At 43.6% G+C, this 21,576-nt stretch overlaps 1 protein-coding gene across 5 annotated transcripts in view; it reads right to left on the reverse strand.

Moving 5' to 3' along the window:
- Positions 1 to 915: 915 nt before the first annotated feature.
- LOC311062493 (serine/threonine-protein kinase PAK 6-like) overlaps positions 916 to 21,576 on the reverse strand; it is a 43,627-nt gene continuing 22,966 nt past the window's right edge. For 4 of the 5 annotated variants that reach the window (XM_084081560.1, XM_084081559.1, XM_084081562.1 and 1 more), the window contains exons 3-13: positions 19,744 to 20,004; positions 18,556 to 18,697; positions 16,740 to 16,951; positions 15,330 to 15,669; positions 14,275 to 14,427; positions 12,783 to 13,039; positions 10,436 to 10,569; positions 5,735 to 5,861; positions 4,819 to 4,944; positions 3,691 to 3,825; positions 916 to 2,973 (exon numbers count right to left, since the gene is read on the reverse strand). In XM_084081560.1, the coding sequence (XP_083937686.1) occupies positions 2,806 to 2,973; positions 3,691 to 3,825; positions 4,819 to 4,944; positions 5,735 to 5,861; positions 10,436 to 10,569; positions 12,783 to 13,039; positions 14,275 to 14,427; positions 15,330 to 15,669; positions 16,740 to 16,951; positions 18,556 to 18,697; positions 19,744 to 20,004 (2,055 nt within the window). In that variant the 3' untranslated portion in view covers positions 916 to 2,805. The remainder of the gene's footprint in view (positions 2,974 to 3,690; positions 3,826 to 4,818; positions 4,945 to 5,734; positions 5,862 to 10,435; positions 10,570 to 12,782; positions 13,040 to 14,274; positions 14,428 to 15,329; positions 15,670 to 16,739; positions 16,952 to 18,555; positions 18,698 to 19,743; positions 20,005 to 21,576) is intronic. The other variant, XM_084081563.1, reaches the window with a different exon arrangement.

The following is a 21,576-nucleotide window of genomic DNA, read 5'->3' on the forward strand; positions in this document are numbered from 1 at the left end:
GAACTAAAAAACAGTTAATTTTCGATTACAATCTTATGATATTTAGTCAACAAAAACTAAAACATTTCAGATGACTAAAATGACTAAAACAAATTTAATTTTTTTCCCCAAAAGTCTACGACTAAAACTAAATCAAAATGTGCTGTCAAGATCAGTACTGGTTCACAAGTCTGGTGGCTTAGGGGAAAAAAACTCTTGCAGAATCTGTCCGTTCTGCTCCCGATGCTGCGGTACCTTTTGGCCAGAGGGGAACAGGGTGAACAGTCCATGATGTGGGTGGGTATAGAGTCAGTCGTGATATTTTTGGCCCTTGACAAACTATGTAGCTTGTCTCATGTCTACTTATAGAAACACAGAGCACAAGCTGTAGCCTCTTAAAATACCAGCTGATAAGCTCCTTATATCTTAACACATGTCATGTAGCTCAGCCCGCAGGGGTGGGCACAAGCGGGCCTATTCAACCTCTGTAATTAGAGTACTGGAGAACGTGCTTTTAAAACATATGTAAGTATTCACAAGTACATGGTTTTAAAAATGACTTAAAGGAGTAGGGACCTAAAAAAAAAACACTTTCACCTAGAAACTCCATTCACAGTTCAAAAATTCCACCTTACTGTGGACATGCATCCTTGAGATGTTTTACTTTGAAATGATTTTTAGTTTTTGAAGTATTTAACTTTAAGCGCCCAATGCATTGTCAATGGCAATGGACATTTAAACTGGGGGAAAAGTAAAACCTTTGGCAGGCTACTAGTCCTACATACTTAGAACCTTATGGGGGTCATGCCTCGGACCTGTTTATTGCTACTTGCAGCTATATTTTTGCTTGTTTCTGCTGTTTCACAACCGACTTGAGGGCATTAATTCCAGACACAGTCACATATAAATTACAGGAAAAGAATGTAATTCAGCAGCATCATTTTGAAACCCCAGATTTATTATTCTCCAAATAATCATTAAATTCCAGGAGAGACATTTGTTTTATTCTCATATTCACAACCAACACAGCAATGTACACATTGTCATAGTGAATGAAGTATAGAAACGTTATAAAGAAAAAAATGTCATCTTATATAGGTAACAAATGGTCCAGACATGATGAGTAGGCTATTGTATCATTACATAACAATAACATAATAAACGTGTGTCGTTGTTTAGCACAGTCTCTTGTGGAACATGTCCCAAGAACATTTCACGGTGCAGTGGTTCCCAAACATTTGTTGCGCAAGACCCAAGTTCACAAGTTTGTGAGCTTGTAGATCAGCTATTTCTTTTTTTAATGAAGTAGTTCTACCTCCCCCTTCAGGAGTTGTGGTTATAAAAAAAACATCATAGGCAGAGCTTTGCGGGTTCTGGAAAGTTTCGGGAAGGATCTGTTACTCCATTCCATGGCCCCAAGGTGGTCCCGCACCCCATGTTTGGAAACCAGCGCGTTAAGTTGATACGGTTTTCAATGAGTCAGTAACATTAAAGGAGTAGTTCACCCCCAAAACAATTCTTATTTTCAATCCACCCCATGAAGCCTTTCATGGAGATTTTTTTTGTTTCTGTCGCATTCCTTTTTTCCATATTACGTTTTTTATTCAGCATAGGGAAGGGTGTACTTAGACAGGGCAAAGTATACGGTAGCCTACATTTGCTTCTTTTTTCTTTTGCATACGTACAGACGAGTAGACAATCAGAACTTGTACAGAACTTCACAGTTAACATAACAAGATAATCGAATGGTTGTAAATGAGGATGTTAAAGGTAGGGTAAGTGATATATACAGTATATATATATATATATATATATATATATATATTTTTTTTTTTTTTTTTCTTTTTTTTTTTTTTTTTATTTTTTTTTCTCTCTTTTTTTTGTTAAAAAGGTTAAAGTACTATATTCTGATAGTAATCATCGCTACAGAGCGTTTGTCTCAGGGGTCTCTACAGCTCTTTAGTAAACAGAATATTCGTATATACATTTTCAGGTAGGGGACACATTTTAAGCCAATCAGGAGAGAGCACTGAAAATGCATTTTCTGTTTAATAAAGAGCTGGAGAGACATGGGAGACTCCTTTTACTGAACAAACACTCTATAGCAATGAGTACTATCAGAATATAGAGCTACTGTATTTAACACTTATTGTGACCAAAGTAAATCACTTACCCTACCTTTAAGGTAAGTTCCTACGGGGCTCCAGGAAGACATAATCCCCCTGGAGACCTTCGCAGGGCATATTAAAAATGTTTTGTCCCATTCCTAAGCCAATAATTTGATGAGTCTCCGGTAGTAGACTTGCAGAGTCTCCTTCCAGAGACGTTGGCATATTTCCGCCGGTCAATTATTGGCTACGGAATGCGACAAAAACATTTCAAGGATTCATGGGGTGTGTAATTGATAGAAAATAAGTATTTTTTGGGGTGAACTACTCTTTTAAGTTCATCAGTAGAGTGTTGCACACACCATGCAGGTTGAGTTGCTTAATAATCCTTCCCACGGCGATTTCTTTTCCTTTTTTGAATCCAGTTCACACATGGCTTTTTGAACTATAGTTTGGAGAGTCAAGACATCTGGAGGTGCCCAAATTCTCGAGAAAAAGGTTCAGGCAGTTCAGAATGACAGCAATTTGTAGTTAAATCACCTCTCTTTACGAAGAAAAGTGCAGACCATAGACTGTATTAAAATACGACGAAGGGGACCATTAAGATGTGTTGTGTACAGTAGCTAGCAGTTATGTGTTGTTTAGTTGTGCGTGCCAGCGCGTGTGTGTGTGTGTGTGTGTGCGTGGGCGTGTGGGCGTGTGCGTGTGTGTGTGGGTGTTAGCAGGTGGACATGCGTTTGCGGTACTGTTGGACCAGAGGCACCAGGCAGTCGGGTGACGCGGCCTGCAGGAGGAAGGGATGCTGCAGCAGAGATGCGGCGCTGGAGCGCCCCCTGGTGTCCCTCATTAACATACACGACAGGAAGTCCTTTAATACCGGAGATATCTGGACAGGCAGGCAGGCAGGCAGGCAGGCAGGCAGGCAGACAGACAGACAGACAGACAGACAGACAGACAGACAGACAGACAGACAGACAGACAGGAGTTAGATTGGCCTGTTATTGCCGATTTTTGCAAATGAATAAAACATTTTTTTAAATGACTCCTACAGATTGAGTCCAAACATCACACACATCAACATCTCTATAGTCATTAAACCAAATGGATCTTTCAGATTTTTCATATTCCATCCTGATTGGTTAAGATTGGCTTCCAAAGTTTGCAGTGGTCGGTTTCGAACAAAATGCCTCAAATCAGTCGCACACACAAAGTTTCAACATGCCGTGAAACTTTGCACGCATAATTGCCTCTATCCCAGGAAAGAATGCCACCCTACATCTTTCAAATCGGCCTTATGGTGGCATTATAACAGGCCGATTCGCCTAAAATCTGGACCGATCGGCGTGAGACTTTGCACGCACACTCCCTAGAAGCCAAGGAAAACCCTCTGCCTTGCATTTTTCACATCTGCCTTATATGGCGCCACCAGGAGGCCAATTTTTGCTAAACACATTTTTTGATATTACTCCTACAGATTGTGTCCAAACATCATCAAATCTGTACACATTATCTCTATAGTCATGTGAGCAGACCTCTGAGGAGCACTTTTTCTAGTTTTGACTTTTGTTTGCGGTGCATGTGTGCGTGCGTGCGTGTTGAGTACCTTATGGGGGTTCCTGACAGTAGGGGCGGGCTCATCTCTCAGTCTCTTCATGGCTGCTACAGGAGTCTCACTGAAGTACGGAGGTTCGCCGTCCACCATCTCTACTACCATGATACCCAGAGACCACACGTCCACCTATAACAACATTATTACATTACCACACATCCACCTTCAACATGTATACATGACCACACATCCACCTACAACAACATTAATATAATAAATGCATTAATGACCACATATCCACCTCTAACAACATTAATACATAAATGCATTTACTGAACAAACACTCTGTAGCAATGAGGACTCTCAGAATATAGAACTATATTTAACACTTATTTTAACCCAAAAATATCACTTACCCTACCTTTAAAGGTAAGGTAAGTGATATTTTTTGGTTAAAACAAAATGCACTATATTGTGATAGTAACCATTGCTATAGAGTGTTTGTTCAGTGTTTCAACAGGAGTCTTCCCATCTCTCCAGCCTTTGAATAAACAGAAAATACATGTTCAGGTTAGGTGACAACATTTCAGCCAATCAGGAGAGAGTACCCATTAATCAGCTTCATTGTTATAGTGTTCCAGTTCCAATTTTCTCTGCTTATTTCTTTGTGTCATCACTTCCAGTTGCACTTGTTTAATCTGTATCCTGTCTGAGTTCTCTATCCTGATTGGGGGGAAAATGGTGCCCTGACCTGAACATGCATTTGCTGTTTAATAAAGAGCTGGAGAGACATGGAGACTCCTGTTACTGAACAAACACTCTATAGCAATGAGTACTATCAGAATATAGAGCTATTTAACACTTATTTTAACCAAAGAAAATCACTCACTCTACCTGTAAAAGTTGTGTCTATAATGCATTATAATCACATTTATAATGCATTATAATGCACTTATAAGGCTTCATAACATTGTTATAAATGTTTATAATTATGCATAACAACTTATAACAAAGACACTTTATAACTATAATGTGCTATTCCGCTGAACTCATAATGCATTATGACCAGCACTGAACCTGGTTTAAAATGGACAATTGCAAGTCTATTTGGTTCCTTACGGGTCCATTTGGTTCCTAACTTATCACTCATTTTGTCGGGGACCCCCTGGAGCGTGGTTATACCTCGGTTCCGTACGGCGTCTTGGCGATGACCTCGGGAGCCATCCAGTACGGCGTTCCTACCAGGGACTTCCTCTTTGAAACCTCGGCACTGATCTGAGCACAGAACCCAAAGTCTGACAGCTTGATCTGAGGAGAAAGTACAAATAAATTAAAACTCTTTACTGCAGGGGTCTTCAACAGGGGGTCCTCAGAGTTACTACAGGGGGGGGCCACCAAATCTCTGTGAGATTAAAACTTGTTTCTCCTGTACATTAACTACTTGAACCGTAGCATCCCTATTCTGAGGGAAACATTAGCCAAAAATAGCCAATCTACAAGCGTTGTGAGCTTGTAGATTGGCTATTTTCGACCATGAGGGTTTTAATTGGTTAACTGTCTGAAAATACACATTAAATTAATCCAACACAACGCTACACATTGACAGGGCTGTCAAACAAGTTTATGAAGCTACAGTATCAATGAAATCTATGAAAAACTATGCAGTGGGGGTCCCTGCTTCATCACTCTCTTAGCTAAGGGGCCCTTGGCCTAAAACACGTTGAAGACCCCTGCTTTACTGATCTGACGAGAAAGAGGAAAAAAAGGGGAGAGAGAAGAGGAGGGAAAGAGGAGAAAATGGGAGTTTGAATAGGGCTGAAGTGGTTAATGTATGTTCTGTAATAATAATTCAAATCTACAAGTAATTAGTAACTTAAGCTTTCAAATAATTGTAGTGGAGTAAAAAGTACAATAGTTGCCTCTAAGATGTAGTGGAGTAAAAGTACCTCAAACTTGTACTTAAGAACTTGTACTTGAGTAAATGTACTTAGTTACTTTCCACCACTGCTTGTTGCCCAGCTGATACTGACAGCAAGCCGCTCCCACCTTACTTACAAATGACTGTGTTTGTGTTTGTGTTTGTGCATGCGTGCATTACCCTGCCGTCCAGCGTGAGCAGTATGGAGTCACTCTTGATGTCTCGGTGGATCACTCCCTGAGTGTGAAGATAAGCCAGCGCTTGAAGAACAGCCTCACACACTGTAGCTATCTGCTCCTCGTTCAACCTAACACACACACACACACACACACACACGCACACGCACACGCACACACACACGCACACACGCACACACACACACACACACACACACACACTCCATGTATGGGCATAACAATATGGACAACGACTGACAGATACAGAGATCTCCATATATGTGCATAAAAGGGACGCAGGTAGACACACTAGTGCAGCTATCTCCATATATGGGCATAACAGGAACAGAGACACAACAGAACAGGCCCCAGAGGCCCCGCCAAATACACATATATGGAGATTCACATATACTCGATCGGCGGTGCGACGTAGGTGTGAACCTCTAGTGGGTGTAAAAAGGGAATACTGACATCAGTCCAACGGTTCAAACCGAGATTGTGTGCATTCTTCAGGGATCTCCATATATGAAGATCCATTTCCGCAAGGCTGTTCTGGACAACGGCCAATCGGAGCACAGTCCTACTCGACACATCGCTCCCTCTGGCCCTCAGTGATACATACATACGCACAGCGAGTTTGAAGTCCATCAGTTGGACGGTTCTTAAGATATGCAGGGGACACATGGACACAAAGACAGGTACAGAGATCTCCATATATACCCATATGGGCATATCAGTCGGATAAGCGGTTCTGGACAACTGGATCCCCATATATGCCCGTATATGGGCATATCATGGCCGATATGCAAGGATGAACTCAGGCGTTGTCTAATCTAACTGCGTCAGCGTAAATATCGACCCAAACTCCATAAATGGTAGTGATCGTTTTAGAGCTCCATATATGGAACTGGCTGATTTGCTTGAGTGTGATGTCATGCTGACACAGTTAGCTTAGACGTCAGTGGGAACTCTATATATGGTGATGGCTGAGTCACAGTGACATCAGCGGGACATAGGCACAGTATAAAAGGAGTGAGTGCAGACACAGAACCACTACATTTCTGTGACGTCACACTTGACTCAAAACCCAAACTCAACAATTGTTCATTGGAGTCAGACGAAGAAATGGCGAACATGAAATATAAGCTCACGCTGAACGAAGCTCTGGAGGACTCAAAGCTGTTTCTCTCTCACCTTCAGAAGAAGCTTGAAGAAATCAATCCGAGACTGGAACAACTGTCTAAGAGGAACTACCACCGAAAGATGGTCCATTCCCTTCAGTCCTCTCTGTGGAGTTACGAGAAAATGGTTGTTTCCCTACATTCCTCTCTGAGGAATTACCGGACAATCGTTGACTCCATTCAGTCCTCACTAAGGAGCTACCAAAGAATGACGGATTCCCTGCAGTCTTCTCTGGAGGAAGATACCAGGAGCCGCAAGGAGGCCCTGAGGGTGAAGAAGGTGATGGAGGGCGACCTCAACGAGATGGAGATCCAGCTGAGCCAAGCTAACCGCCAGGCAGTTGATGCCCAGAAGCAGCTGAAGACCCTCCAGGCGTTCCTGAAAGATCTACAGTCGGATGACACCTCGCACGGCGATGAGGACCTGAAGGAGAACGTGGCTCTGCTGGAACGTCGCTTCCACTCGATCCAGGCGGAGCTGAAGGAGCTGAGGGCGGTGCTGGAGCAGACGGAGCGTGGCAGGAAGCTGGCGGAGCAGGAGCTGACCGCCGCCGCCGCCGAGCGCATGCAGCTGCTGCACTCCCAGAACACCAGCCTCATCAACCAGAAGAAGAAGCACGAGGCTGACCTCATGCACCTGCAGGTAGAGGTGGACGAGGCCATACGGGAAAACTGCAAGGCCCAGGAGAAGGCCAAGAAGGCGATCGCTAACAGTGCCATGATTAGGGTCCGGATGCTTTAGGATTCCATGATTAGGGTCCGGATCCTTTAGGATTCCATGATTAGGGTCCGGATCCTTTAGGATTCCATGATTAGGGTCCGGATCCATAAGGGTTTACATTAAATTCATACTATGTCACTTTTTCAATTAAACAATTTTTGTTATTATCTTTAACAGGTATATTTTTCACCATAACCATTCCACATAGTGCAAATGTGTTTTTTTGACAGTTTCTCTAAACACTATTAAACACTATTTTTAATTGTAGTGTCAACCTCCGACACAAAATGAAGTAGGCACCGGAAAGGTACCTTGAATGTACCATTATATCCTTCACATTTCAAATAAATGAAAGTGGTCCGACCTTCCACCGGCCGGTCCTCCCTAATAGGGTTTACTATTAGCACCACTAGGACCAGCGGGTGGGCGGGTGGACCACGCCGTCACGTTCATGTCACCATGACTCAGCCATAACCATATCAGGAGTTCCCAATGCAGCTACGCCCAAATATGGAGTGTGTTGTCTAACCTCCATGTGTCGTCATGGCGTCAGGCACAAACAAATCAGTCTGCTCCATATATTGGCACAAAAGAGGGCATGCCCATATATGGGCTTATACTGATCTCCATATATGGACATAAAAGTTACAAGGACCGACAGATACAGAAATCTCCATTTATGGGCATTAAAGGGACAAGAACTGACAGAGAGAGATCTCCATATATGGGCATATCAACATGCCCATATATGGGCATATACTGATGACATCAGGGATCTCCATATAAGGCCATAAAAGGGACAAGGACTGAGAGATACAGATATCTCCATATTTGGGCATATAAGCATGCCCATATATGGGCATATACAGTACTGATGACATCAGGGATCTCCATATATCGGCATAAAAGGGACAAGGACTGACAGATACAGAGATCTCCTTATATGGGCATATAAGTCGGATCGGCGATGCAACGTAGGTGTGAGGGCCGCCCGAACCTCTAGTGCTTACAAAATGTCTCGATAGCGTCCCTGTCAATTCAGAATCTTTATTTTAGCACTCTTCTGTATTGACAACAACACATGGTAACAAACTTCAGCTGCCTAAGTTAGAGGTTTAACTACAAAACTGGTAAACGAATAGATTGTTGTCTTAAATGATAAAGCAACTTATTTCAGATTTCCTTGACACCCCCCACCAACCTTCAAAGTTGAAGCCCCACACAACGGTTTGACCAACATGAACATAATTCAGTAAACACACATGTATCACGTCCAGAGTAAAAAAGCCATCGACCCTAACTCCATAAATGGTAGTGATCGTTTTAGAGCTCCATATATGGAACTGGCTGATTTGCTTGAGTGTGATGTCATGCTGACACAGTTAGCTTAGACGTCAGTGGGAACTCTATATATGGTGATGGCTGAGTCACAGTGACATCAGCGGGACATAGGCACAGTATAAAAGGAGTGAGTGCAGACACAGAACCACTACATTTATGTGACGTCACACTTGACTCAAAACCCAAACTCAACAATTGCTCATTGGAGTCAGACGAAGAAATGGCCAACATGAAATATAAGCTCAAGCTGAACGAAGCTCTGGAGGACTCAAAGATGTTTTTCTCTCACCTTCAGAAGAAGCTGGAAGAAATGAAGCCGAGACTAGAACAACTGTCCAAGATGAGCTACCACCGAAGGATGGTTCATTCCCTTAAGTTCTCTCTGTGGAGTTACGAAAAAATGGTTGTTTCCCTACATTCCTCTCGGAGGAGTTACCAGAAAATCGTTGACTCCATTCAGTTGTCACTGAAGAGCTACCAAAGAACGACGGATTCCCTGCAGTCCCTCAACGAGATGGAGATCCAGCTGAGCCAAGCCAATCGCCAGGCAGTCGATGCCCAGAAGCAGCTGAAGACCCTCCAGGCGTTCCTGAAAGATCTACAGTCGGATGACACCTCGCACGGCGATGAGGACCTGAAGGAGAACATGGCTCTGCTGGAACGTCGCTTCGACTCGATTCAGGCGGAGCTAGAGAAGCTGAGGGCGGTGCTGGAGCAGACGGAGCGTGGCAGGAAGCTGGCGGACCAGGAGCTGACCGCCGCCGCCGCCGAGCGCATGCAGCTGCTGCACTCCCAGAACACCAGCCTCATCAACCAGAAGAAGAAGCACGAGGCTGACCTCTTGCACCTGTAGGCCGAGGTGGACGAGGAGATCTCCGTCAATTTAGATTCCACAAGAGGGCACTCTAATGCCACTTAGGAATGATCCTAGGACCCTGAAAGAAGGAATGGACGGATGTGATGTCATCCCACAAAATGACACTCCTGTCCACTCCTTCTTTATGAGTTTTAGAAAAAACGCTGAAAATATGAGTGTTAAAAATCCATCGTTTTTTAATGATTTAGTGATTTTTAACTGGGGGAGCGGGGGCATTCGATCCATTGGTAAATAGTCATGAACGCAGCCTCCGATTTCCGTGAAACTTTGTACGCACATCCCCACTAGGCCAAGGAAGAAATGCGACCCTACATTTTTCAAATCAGCCTCATGGCAGATTCACATCGCTTCTGTAACCGTTGGCTTGACAGAAGCGAAACTGTGCACACACACTCCCTGGGTGCCAGAGCAGAGCCCCTGCCCCAAATTTTTCACATGGGTCTGTCATAGCGCCACCAGGAGGCCATCTTTTGCAAAACACTTTTTTTGACAGTACAGATTTTGTCCGCAATCACGCAAATCGGTACACAGTATCTCTATAGTCATTAAACTAAACAGGTCTTTCAGATTTTTCATATTTCTAACCTGGTTTCGTTGACGATATTGGTGAGCGCCCCGCCCTGTAGATACTCCATGATTACCCAGAGTTCCTCTCCGACCAGAGCACTGCGGTACATCTGCACCACGTTGGCATGTCTGTAGTCCCTCATGATTACCACCTGGAAGACACACACACACGCACACGCACACACACGCGCACGCACACACACACACACACACACACACACACACACACACACACACAGGTTTGTATTACCATACTTGTGAGCAGGGACGCAGGAGAGGGGGGGAGTTGGGGGGTAACGGGTTGAACATACTCAGTTATCAGGGACTCATGGATATCCCCCCCCCCCCACTTTTGGGATGAAGAAAAAAGAAAAAGAAACATCTACACGACATGGAGTACATTTTTTTGTACCGAATTAACCGAATTAAAGTAACAAAAACACCCAGGAGAGGGGGGGAGTTGGGGGGTAACGGGTTGAACATACTCAGTTATCAGGGACTCATGGATATCCCCCCCCCCACTTTTGGGATGAAGAAAAAAGAAAAAGAAACATCTACACGACATGGACTACATTTTTTTTTTCCGAATTAACCGAATTAAAGTAACAAAAACACGCAAAAGATTAACAAACCCGGCAAAATAGGCTCTATTCACAGCAGCCATATTATGAAGACATTCAGGTGTTACCAATGATACTAATGAAGGCTCTGTTCCATTTAGTGTAGCAAATGGTTTCCACGACCCCCATAACTCTCAGAGTTACACACCTGTAAGGGGCCATTTGGAAGCCCATGAGGGTCCCTGGACCCCAACTGTAGATCCACTGGTGTTTCCAGTGGGCCAACATGCACAACATCAGCACCCTGACTCTGTTTGACCAGAATGGAACATACTGTAGCCTTCATTAGCATCATTGGTAACACCTGTGAATGTCTTCATAATATGGCTGCACACGCACAGAGCGCATCCCCTTCCAAAAATGCCCTTCTGCGTCCCTGCTTGTGAGGACATCAACATGTTTTAACCGTAAAATAGCTGATCTACAAGCTCACAACGTGTCAGTGCGACACACTGTGAGCTTGTAGATCTTGCTATTTAGATCTGCTATTCCGGGTGATGAAGACCCCTGTGCTTCGCGTCGTGGGTCTAATCACCCTTTTGGGGTTTATTTCTCAATAATGACCTCTCACCCGCTCCCCATTGGTTATCCCTTGCATGATCACCAGTGGTGGAAAGTTTTAAAATTCTAAAATTATTCTTTATTTTTTTGTTTTTTCCGCTTTTCCGTTCTTCACAAAGAACCAGGAGATAACATTTTCCAAAAAGTTGCTGCTTCATTCACTTCAATGTTAAAAAATAAACAGAGAAATAAATAACATTTTTACTACGTTTTACCATGTAAACTGCTGGCAGAGACTGCAAACTGTTTTAGAAAAACCCTGGCAGTGTAAGATGTTTAGGTATTTGTACTTTACTTGAGTACAAATAATTGACTACAACTAAAATAAAATAAAATGTCACGTCTGATCGTCCTGGCTGTGTGTGACAACCCACTCCATGTTTACTGTTATTTCAGCTACTTGTGGCAAAAAATATCCAAAATGTTTACATTTTTGTTTGTTTGCAGATCTGCTATTTTCAAATAGCTGATGTATAGCCTACAGTAGCGGTTAAAGTGGTGAAACTGTTAAAATTCTGATCTCAAGGACCCCCGGCAAGGGTGTGTAGTGACTCTGCTTTGCCACCAGATGGGGTGATTTCCTAACCTCCGTAGTATGTCCAAAGCGAAAGCCTACAGTATATGTTTATACCTGTACAGTAGGCTGAAAATAGCATACAGTTTAGAATGTAGTACATTAGTATGTTGGATCCATGTTAATGTGTATTTTTCAGACATCTGACAACTTACACTGTCAATAATTTGTAAACTTGACCTTGGCTTTCACTCTGTACTTGGTATGCACTTTTTCCCCAGCTACGTCAAACCTCTTTGCCAAAAATAGCAGATCTACAAGCTTGCTTGTAGATCTGCTATTTCCAATTGTCAGTACTTTTACTTCTACTCCACTACATCTCAGAGGCAAATATTGTACTTTTACTCCACTACAAATATTTGAAAACTTTAGTTACTCGTTACTTTGTAGATTTTGATTATTATTACAAAACATACATTTCCCACTTCAGCCCTCTAGTATATACATTTCGGCCATCTGAAAATAGCCGATCTACAAGCTCACAATGCGTCGCGATACTTACTACTTTTACTTAAGTAAAACATGCAGGTACTTTTTCCACCACTGATTATATAATATCTTGGATTCATGTTAATTTTCCAGATTTCGCGCAACCCCCCCCCAGTCTGACCTCGTTGAAGAGCAGCTCCCGCCGTTGCTGTTTCTTCAGGTCCATCATCTTCACCGCCACCTGCCGGCCGCTCTGGTTCTCCCTGGCGATGCAGACCACCCCCGTGGACCCCTCCCCGATCTTCACGAAGTTCTCCAGGCTCGTCCGGGGGTCGCCCTTGTCCACCACCATCTGCAGGGCCGCCTTGAACTGCTCGTGGGTCACCTTCACGAGAGGGTCCGCCGCGGGGGTCTGCTCTGGGGGTCTGGAGGTCTGTTCTGGAAGCGGGGTTAAGTAGAGTTGAAGCTGAAGTAATGTAAGTTTTTATTTTATTTTTATTTTTATAATTTTTTATCCCACGATTTCGTAACCCATATTTTCACCCAGTGCCAATTGCCTATGTAATCCTGGGCGCTACTCTCCCTCTGCCAACTTGGGGAGAGCCCAGAACTGAGCTCATGCCTCCTTCAATGCATCACCTGACAGGGGGGAGTTTCCCCGGTAGGACGTAGCGCGTGGAAGGAACACGTTATTACCAACCAGTTCCTTTCCCCTCCGTCAGGCGCGCCCCGGCTGACCAGGGGGAGGCAGTATAGAGACCAGGATTACTGCAAGTTTTTTTGTGAGGGTAGTAGGGTACCTACCCTAGGGGACACGGGGAGAACATGCAGACTCCACACAGAAAGGCCCTTTCGTCAAACCCCACCGAGGGCATGGGCACTGATGACACAGAGGAGAGGACACTCCCCCAGCGTCCCCGGCGGGAATCAAACCCAGGACCTTGTAGCTTTGAGGCGACATAGCGCTACCGACTCCGCCATAATGTAACTTTGTTGAGTGAAATTGTAATTTATTTTCTACAGTGATGTCGTTGAATGCAATGTATTAGCCTACTCGACAACACTGCAAATGAGTTTAACTACTCAGTGAAATTTAGAGAATAAATCAATCTTCAATGAATGAATTAATGAATTAATGAATGGATGAAATGTAACGTTTTTTTTTTTTTTTTTTTTGACCCAAAGACCAAGGAGATATGATTTTTCGAAGATCTAGACTCCTATCCACTTCCTTGTTAACTTAAAATTCTGCTCCTGAGTACTTTTTTTTTTTTCAATGAAAAATCTCTGGCATAAAACTGCAAACAATCTGAAATAATTCAGGCAGTGAATGTGTTGTTAATAATATAACTTATAACATTTGAGTGGTTGTATTTGGTCTCCCTGCTCTTCTATCGAGACATTTAGATCCCGTTTCTGGTTTGACACAAATTTTGATTCAAATTCAATTTCTCCCCTGAGCAATATGTTCAGTGGTTAAAAAATAAATAAATATGAAATCCAATACATTTAGCTGTCCCAGTGTTATGCCCTGTTCTCATACATCTTCAAAATGATAGAAGATAGCAGATCTACAAGGTCACAACGTGTCGCATTAAGGACATTTTGTGACTTTTTTTTTTTGAAGTAAAACTAAACTAAAAGAGGCATGTCAAATTCAAAACTATAACCACCTTGGTCTGGCGGTCTGGAGTTCTGCTCTGGACGTCTGGTGGTCTGATCTGAAGGTCTGGAGGTGGCGTCTGGAGATCTGGGGATCTGGTCTGGAGGTCTGGAGATCTGGTCTGGAGGTCTGGAGATCTGGTCTGGGAGTCTGGAGATCTGGTCTGGAACAGGCTTATCATAGTTAAAGCTTTCCTCTTCTACCCCCGATTTGAGCCGGCCTGCTTGCTCAGGGGATCAATTGAATCTTGATCATCAGGTCAAAATTTGTGTGTCAGATCCTGTGTCTTATGTGAGACATGACCTTGACATGATCTAAATGTCTCCATAGAAGAGCAGGGAGAGAATGTACAACCATCCCAATTGTATTACATAGTGCCACTTTGTAAATATCCAATATGTTTCTACCAAAATAGAAACAATAGCAGATCTACAAGCTCACAACATGTTGTGAGCGTGCATTTCTGCTGTTTTCACTATTTTCCTGCGATGTTTGGATCTCGGCCCTGATTATCCCCTCAAACTAAAACTAATTGAAAAGAATATGTTCACAAAATAAAAACTGAACTAATCTAGAAAACCCACTTTTACCCATTAAGACCTGGAACTGTGTCATTTTTAGATTTGAGCTAAAAAGCATTATTTTACACTTTGGGCTATTCAAAAATAGCAGATATACAAGCTCATGGCGTGGCACCGAGTGTCGCGCTACGAGCTTGTAGATCTGCTATTTTTGAAAAATCGTGAAAATGTGTGCAAATCTTTGAATATATATATTTTTAAAGTGAACATTTTTAACTCAAATCTTTGCTTCTGGGGGTCCCTGGAACAACATATTTTGATGGGGGTCCTTGGCCAAATACATATAATTTTGGGGGTCCTTGACATGAAAAAGATTGAGCACCACTGATATAGAAACATACGTTTTTCAGAATACTGTTGAGATTTAGGAGACATGTAGAATCGGCTTCAGGTCTCAATGGGTTAAAAAGTAATCAAAACTAAACTTGAAATTGAAAACAAAAAGTCAAAACAAAATGGAAAAAAATGCAAAACTGATGATAACCTTGGTCTGGAAGTCTGGATATCTGGTCTGTGGGTCTGGGGGTCTGGTCTGTGGGTCTGGGGGTCTGGTCTGTGGGTCTGGAGATCTGGTCTGTGGGTCTGGGGGTCTGGGTGGATTTGGCCGTCGTCGCGGAGCAGGTGGAGGAGCCGGTGGGGGAGGGCCGTGGCTGGGGGGGGCTGGGGGGTTTGTGGTGGGCGGAGCTGTGAGACTGGGCGGGGCGTGCCAGGATGGGGGAGATCCCGGTGGCGAAGGTGGAGGAAGAGGAGCGCGGCGGTCGCCCCGCGATGGGACTGCTGGTGCCGTTAGGGAGCGGAAGAGCACAGGACGCCATGGAAGACATCTGAGGGACAGAGACAGAGATGTTATGGAAGACATCTGAGGGACAGAGACAGAGATGTTATGGAAGACATCTGAGGGACAGAGACAGAGATGTTATGGAAGACATCTGAGGGACAGAGACAGAGATGTTATAGAAGAAATCTGAGGGACAGAGACAGAGATGTTATGGAAGAAATCTGAGAGACAGAGATGTTATGGAAGACATCTGAGGGACAGAGACAGAGATGTTATGGAAGACATCTGAGGGACAGAGACAGAGATGTTATGGAAGACATCTGAGGGACAGAGACAGAGATGTTATGGAAGACATCTGAGGGACAGAGACAGAGATGTTATAGAAGAAATCTGAGGGACAGAGACAGAGATGTTATGGAAGAAATCTGAGAGACAGAGATGTTATGGAAGACATCTGAGGGACAGAGACAGAGATGTTATGGAAGACATCTGAGGGACAGAGACAGAGATGTTATAGAAGAAATCTGAGGGACAGAGACAGAGATGTTATGGAAGAAATCTGAGAGACAGAGACGTTATTGAAGACATATGTGGGACAGAGACAGAGATGTTATGGAAGACATCTGATGCAGTGTTAATTTCGTCCACTAAAACTATGACGAAAAATGTTCGTCGGCTACCTTTTTTAACTGACGAAAACGAATTAAAAACTAAGCTATGATGACTAAGACTCTATTATTATATCAAATATATCGGGTGTTGCTCTCGGAAAATAGCAGATCTACAAGCTTGTGCAGTAGATCGGCTATTTTCAGCATGCAACCAAATGTAAAATCAGCCATTACGACGCCATATCAAGGCCCGCCAAAATACATTTTTGTCGACAAAATCAACTGTAGATTTAGTCGACTAAAATTAGACTAAAACCTTTCAGGTGACTAAACTATGACTAAAACTAAATATCCCTATATGCCTATATATGGGCATATCGTTTGGATCGGTGGTTCTGGACAACCACCGATCCAACACCGCATTAAAAAAAAGGCAAAAACAGCAGATCTTCACGCGTGCTATGAGCTTGTAGCTCTGCTATTTCTTTTTTGCCGTACGTCTCACCTTCAGGTCGTAGGTGGAGTGCGGCCTCCTGCCGCCGTTCCGGGACGAGGTCAGGAGGTCAGGCAGCTGATTGACCGGCGGCCTGGCCCTGGCGTTGACCCGGGCGTTGGTCTCCAGCGTCTGCAGGTTGTAGTGACAGGAAGCGGGCCGCTGTTGCCTGGACATCCTGTCCGTCACGCTGACGCTACCGCTCATCCCGCCGTGGGCGTGGCCTGTCACGGTGACATTTTACTTAACGATTAACCCATTGAGGCCTGAGGCGATTCTTAAAAAGGTTTTCTAAATCCTAACATTTTTTTTTTTTTTTAAATCTAAAAAATATATTTTTCAAGATTTTTCAAAAATAGCATATCTACAAGCTCATAGCGCGGCACTCGGTGCCGCGCTATGAGCTTGTATATCTGCTATTTTTGAATAGCCAAAGAAATCTAAAGTGACACAGATGCGTTCCAGGTCTTAAATGGGTTAACAGTTAATTCGCATTACAGACATGACATCTGATTAGAGCTCTTCACGGGTCCAAAATGCGGGTCTCAGGCTTAGGGCAAATCGTTGTTTGGTGTTTTGTTTGCTGGTCGTTCATTGTTTTTGAGTTTTTTAAAACGTCCTTGGGTTCATGCAAGGCATTTAAGCTATTAAAATGACGGACCCGGACCCCAATGGACCCGTGAATTTTATTCCGAGACCGACTGGTTCTGAGATTTAAAAAAAAAAGATGGACCCCGGTTCATTCCCATCCCCAGATCCGATGTATCCGATATATCACAGATCCAACAGACACGACATAATTATGTTGTGTATTTTCAGAATCGGGGGACCATTTCACCATGACAAGGCCTGGACTTCACACTGTGAGTGCCAATGGCAGCAGGCCCTTTGAAATTCTCAGATGTCACATCTGTAATAGGCTCTATTCACAGCAGCCATATTATGAAGACATTCACAGGTGTTACCAATGATACTAATGAAGACTCTGTTCTGGTCAAACAGAGTCAGGGTGCTGATATTGTGAGAGTGTACAAATGGAACCAAATGGACCCGTACACTCTCAGAGTTATGGGGTTCGTGGAAACCACTGTGCTAGACTAAATGGAACAGAGCCTTCATTAGTATCATTGGTAACACCTGTGAAGGAAGTGATTGTGTGGCTGCTGTGCATAGAGCCTATTTAAACTGCTGAGGAGTGCGTGCACACGTAAGCCACGTCATTTTTTTTCCTTTAGAAACAAGGTTGATTTTTCAGCGCAAATAAAACCATCAACCTGTTTGAACGGACGCAACACCAAAATAAAAGTTTGATGTGAAATAATTGCGACGCATTTTAGTGTCGTTTATTCGCGTCACTCCCGGTGTGTAATGACCTTAATTTGCGCTTACCGCTTTTATGTTCAATGCCAAAATAAAAGCGCATAAAAGCGGTAAGCGCAAATTAAGGTCATTACACACCGGGAGTGACGCGAATAAACGACACTAAAATGCGTCGCAATTATTTCGGGTGAAAAAAATAAGTTATTTGTCATATTACTGTAATATGACAAATAACTTATTATATACAAAGAAATAACTGACAATGACAGGTGCCCATAATCAAAATAGGCCAGAACAGGCCAATGCATTTAATAATGTAATACCTTCAACAGTTTTCCCCGAAATAGCGTAAATAGCCGATCCACAAGCTCACAACATTTCGCGGTGCAACACATTGTGAGCTTGTAGATTCATTCCTATATATGAATGGAGGTGATTATGCAAAAACAATTGCCGATTATCAAATAAATGTGATAAGGCGATTATGAAATAATTTTGACAGGCCTACTGTGGGTGTGGTGTCCAGAAAGGCCCCTAGGGGCCCCCGACGTCCCCATCTCATAGGTGGAGGTGGCCCTCGGAAGAGCTCTGCTATCCGGGACCGCGGTGGTCCTCTGTACGAGTTTAGGGCTCCCACTTTCGCTGCGTACCTGTTAGGGGTGAAGAAAAAAAACGTTAAATTCAGGGGGTCTTCAACAGGGGGTCTGTGACCCCTCCTCAGAGTTACTACAGGGGGCGGCACCAAATCTTTGTGTGATAGGATTTTTTTTTCTCACATTAATCACTTGAACCCTAGCATCCCATTTCTGAGGAGAACTTTAGCCAAAAATAGCAGATCTACAAGCTCACAACGCCTCGCAGTATAACAACACAATTGTATGCAATATGTAGTGGGGGTCCGTGCTTCATCTCTCTATCTCAAATAAGAGGTCCTTGGCTTAAACGTTAAAGACCCCTGGTTTAATTGAACAAATCAATTTAATTGACAGGGGGGAGGGGGGGGGGGGGCACCATTATGCAACACCGTTGTATGAGGAACTATAAAATAGGGCTTAATTCAGACTAATCAATTTAGTTGATTAATATTATTTATTTTTTTATCATCCCACAATTTTCGAATCCTTTTTTTCACCCGGTGCCAATTTTCTAAGTGATCCTGGGCACTACACTCCCCCCACCAGCCTAGGGAGCCCAGGGCCGAGCTCATGCCTCCTTCAATGCATGAGAGCCAACTGACCTTCTTGTCACCTGACAGGGGAGAGTTTCCCTGGTAGGACGTAGCGCGTGGAAGGAACACGTTATTCCAACCAGTTCCTTTCCCCTCCATCAGGCGCCCCGGCTGACCAGGGGGAGGCAGTATAGAGATTATTGGGAGAACATGCAAACTCCACACAGAGTAGGCCCTTTCGCCAACCCCACCTAGGGTCTTAGGACTTACCCTACCTTAATTGTGATACAAATGACTGTGATTAAGATTTAACTGTAATCTTTTTGTATTTATTTGAAACATGAATAGGCAATAACAGGCCGCGCACTTAATAATTTTATACCTTCAAAGTTTATTTCCAAAATAGCAGTTAATAGACGATCTGTGAGCTTGTAGATCGGCTGTTTTCGCTAAAACAAAAAAGTTCCTTTTTATCAATATTCAATTAATCGGAAAAACTAACAATAGAACAGTCGCTAAGAAAAGTACCTGTCGTATCCGGTCCTGCCAGTAGGTGCCGCCGTCGCTCCTCTTGCGGCGGCTCTGGTGGTCGCTGAGCTCCAGGTACTGGTACGAGGCCCCGCCCCCCTCCGTCAGCTCGCCCAGGCGCCCCATGGACTGGGCTCTCTTGCGCGCCGACGGGCTGCTCTTCCGCAGGGAGTTGGAACCGCTGACGGACACGCGCGTCATCTCTGCGATGACGTGTGAGATGTAGTCCCCGTGTCCGATGACGCTGCCCCGCACGATGCTCTGGAAGGACATGGGGTCAGAGGTTAACCCCATAGACCACTGTTTCCCAAACAGTGGGTCGGGACCCATCTTTGGGCCGCGGACCAATTTTTATGGGTCACGACTAAATATCAAATTTTCCTTCAGATTAAAGAAAAAGTTAGAAAACACAAATCACAACTTTTCATCTATTAAAACCTATTCCAACATTTTCAAAAGTATTTCATGAATACGGGGGAGTTTAGACGTATCCAGTTCCATTGGGAACTGGGTATAATTTTGGATATATAAAAAAAGAAAAAGAAAAAACTCCGGGTGAAAAGCGGAACGCTCGTCCTAAAACACACTGCCCCATGTTTTCCGCGGACCGAGGCCGCCGGATTAGACCCGGGGCGAGGGTGTTTTAGGACAACGGTTCTTGTTATCCATTTCTGAATGGAGAGGTGCGCGATGGAGAGATGTTTCCTTTTTGCCACACATCTACACTTAGAGTAAACTTTTTTGTACCGAATTAACCGAAAGAAAAATCAGAAATAAAAGGAAACGCAAATGCAAAAAAAAAAACGATGGAAAATATTTCACACACGCTCTGGACACGCATGCACGCGCGCATGCACGTGTCCCCCTTGGTTCTCAAATGCTCTCTGCGTCCTTGGGTTAGGGTTAAGGTTAGGCTTAGGCATAGTTTTTGTGAGGTCAGGGGGTTAGGCATAATTTCATCACATTAGGCATAATTTCGCCACATTAGGCATAATGCCACTTCAGGCAAACTTTCATCACTTTTGGCATAGTTCCAAGTCTCAGAAGGCACACCTGCCAATCAAAGTGACCACTAGCCAATCACAGCGTGACCTTTCCGGGACTTGTCAAAAAACAGTTTTATAACAATAGCCTGCGCTGGTCAGCTCAGCGTGTCTATTGATCCCATAGTCCGAGTAGACGGGGCTGTCGGTTGCTACTGGTTGCATCTGTGATTTGTTGATGCGCAGTTTTCATTTAGCAAATTAGCTGACCTGCTGGCAAAAAAAGCCATTTTCAGACTTTAAACACATTAACCTCCGACGCCCCTATTTCAGACAAGTCATTATTGATTGATTGATTGATTGATTGAATACTTTATTATCAGTTTGCAAAAGCAAGGCACGGTGGCACAGATTTATACAAAAGAATGCTAAAAGGATTTATCCAGATAAGCCCTCAGGGTTTGTTTCCATTAAGGTCCTGTGTATTCAATTCATCAAGGCATTTAAAGACAAATAATAATATACGATAATATGCAAAGAAAACATCATATATACGAGTAGTAATTAAAAAAAAGATAGATATGTACAGTGAACAGTTGGGGAGGGGGTCATTTCCGGTGATGAGCTTAGACCTTTTACTTTTTTACAGGGGCCAGTTACAATTTGCAGCCACCTGTAGGTGCTCTTTTAGAGCGGTTTTGAAGGAGGTAAGGTAAGGAGTCACACTTTTTTTATGACTGCTGGTAGGGCCACATTCCACATTCTGGTGGCATAGCATTAGAATGAATTTGGCCCAATTTTTGTGCCGAAACTGGGTTCAGTGAGATCAGTGAGGCTCCTTCTGGTGTTG

Source organism: Gymnoscopelus microlampas, assembly GCF_963454915.1.
Source record: "Gymnoscopelus microlampas genome assembly, chromosome: 16".
Classification (NCBI taxonomy): Eukaryota; Metazoa; Chordata; class Actinopteri; order Myctophiformes; family Myctophidae; genus Gymnoscopelus; species Gymnoscopelus microlampas.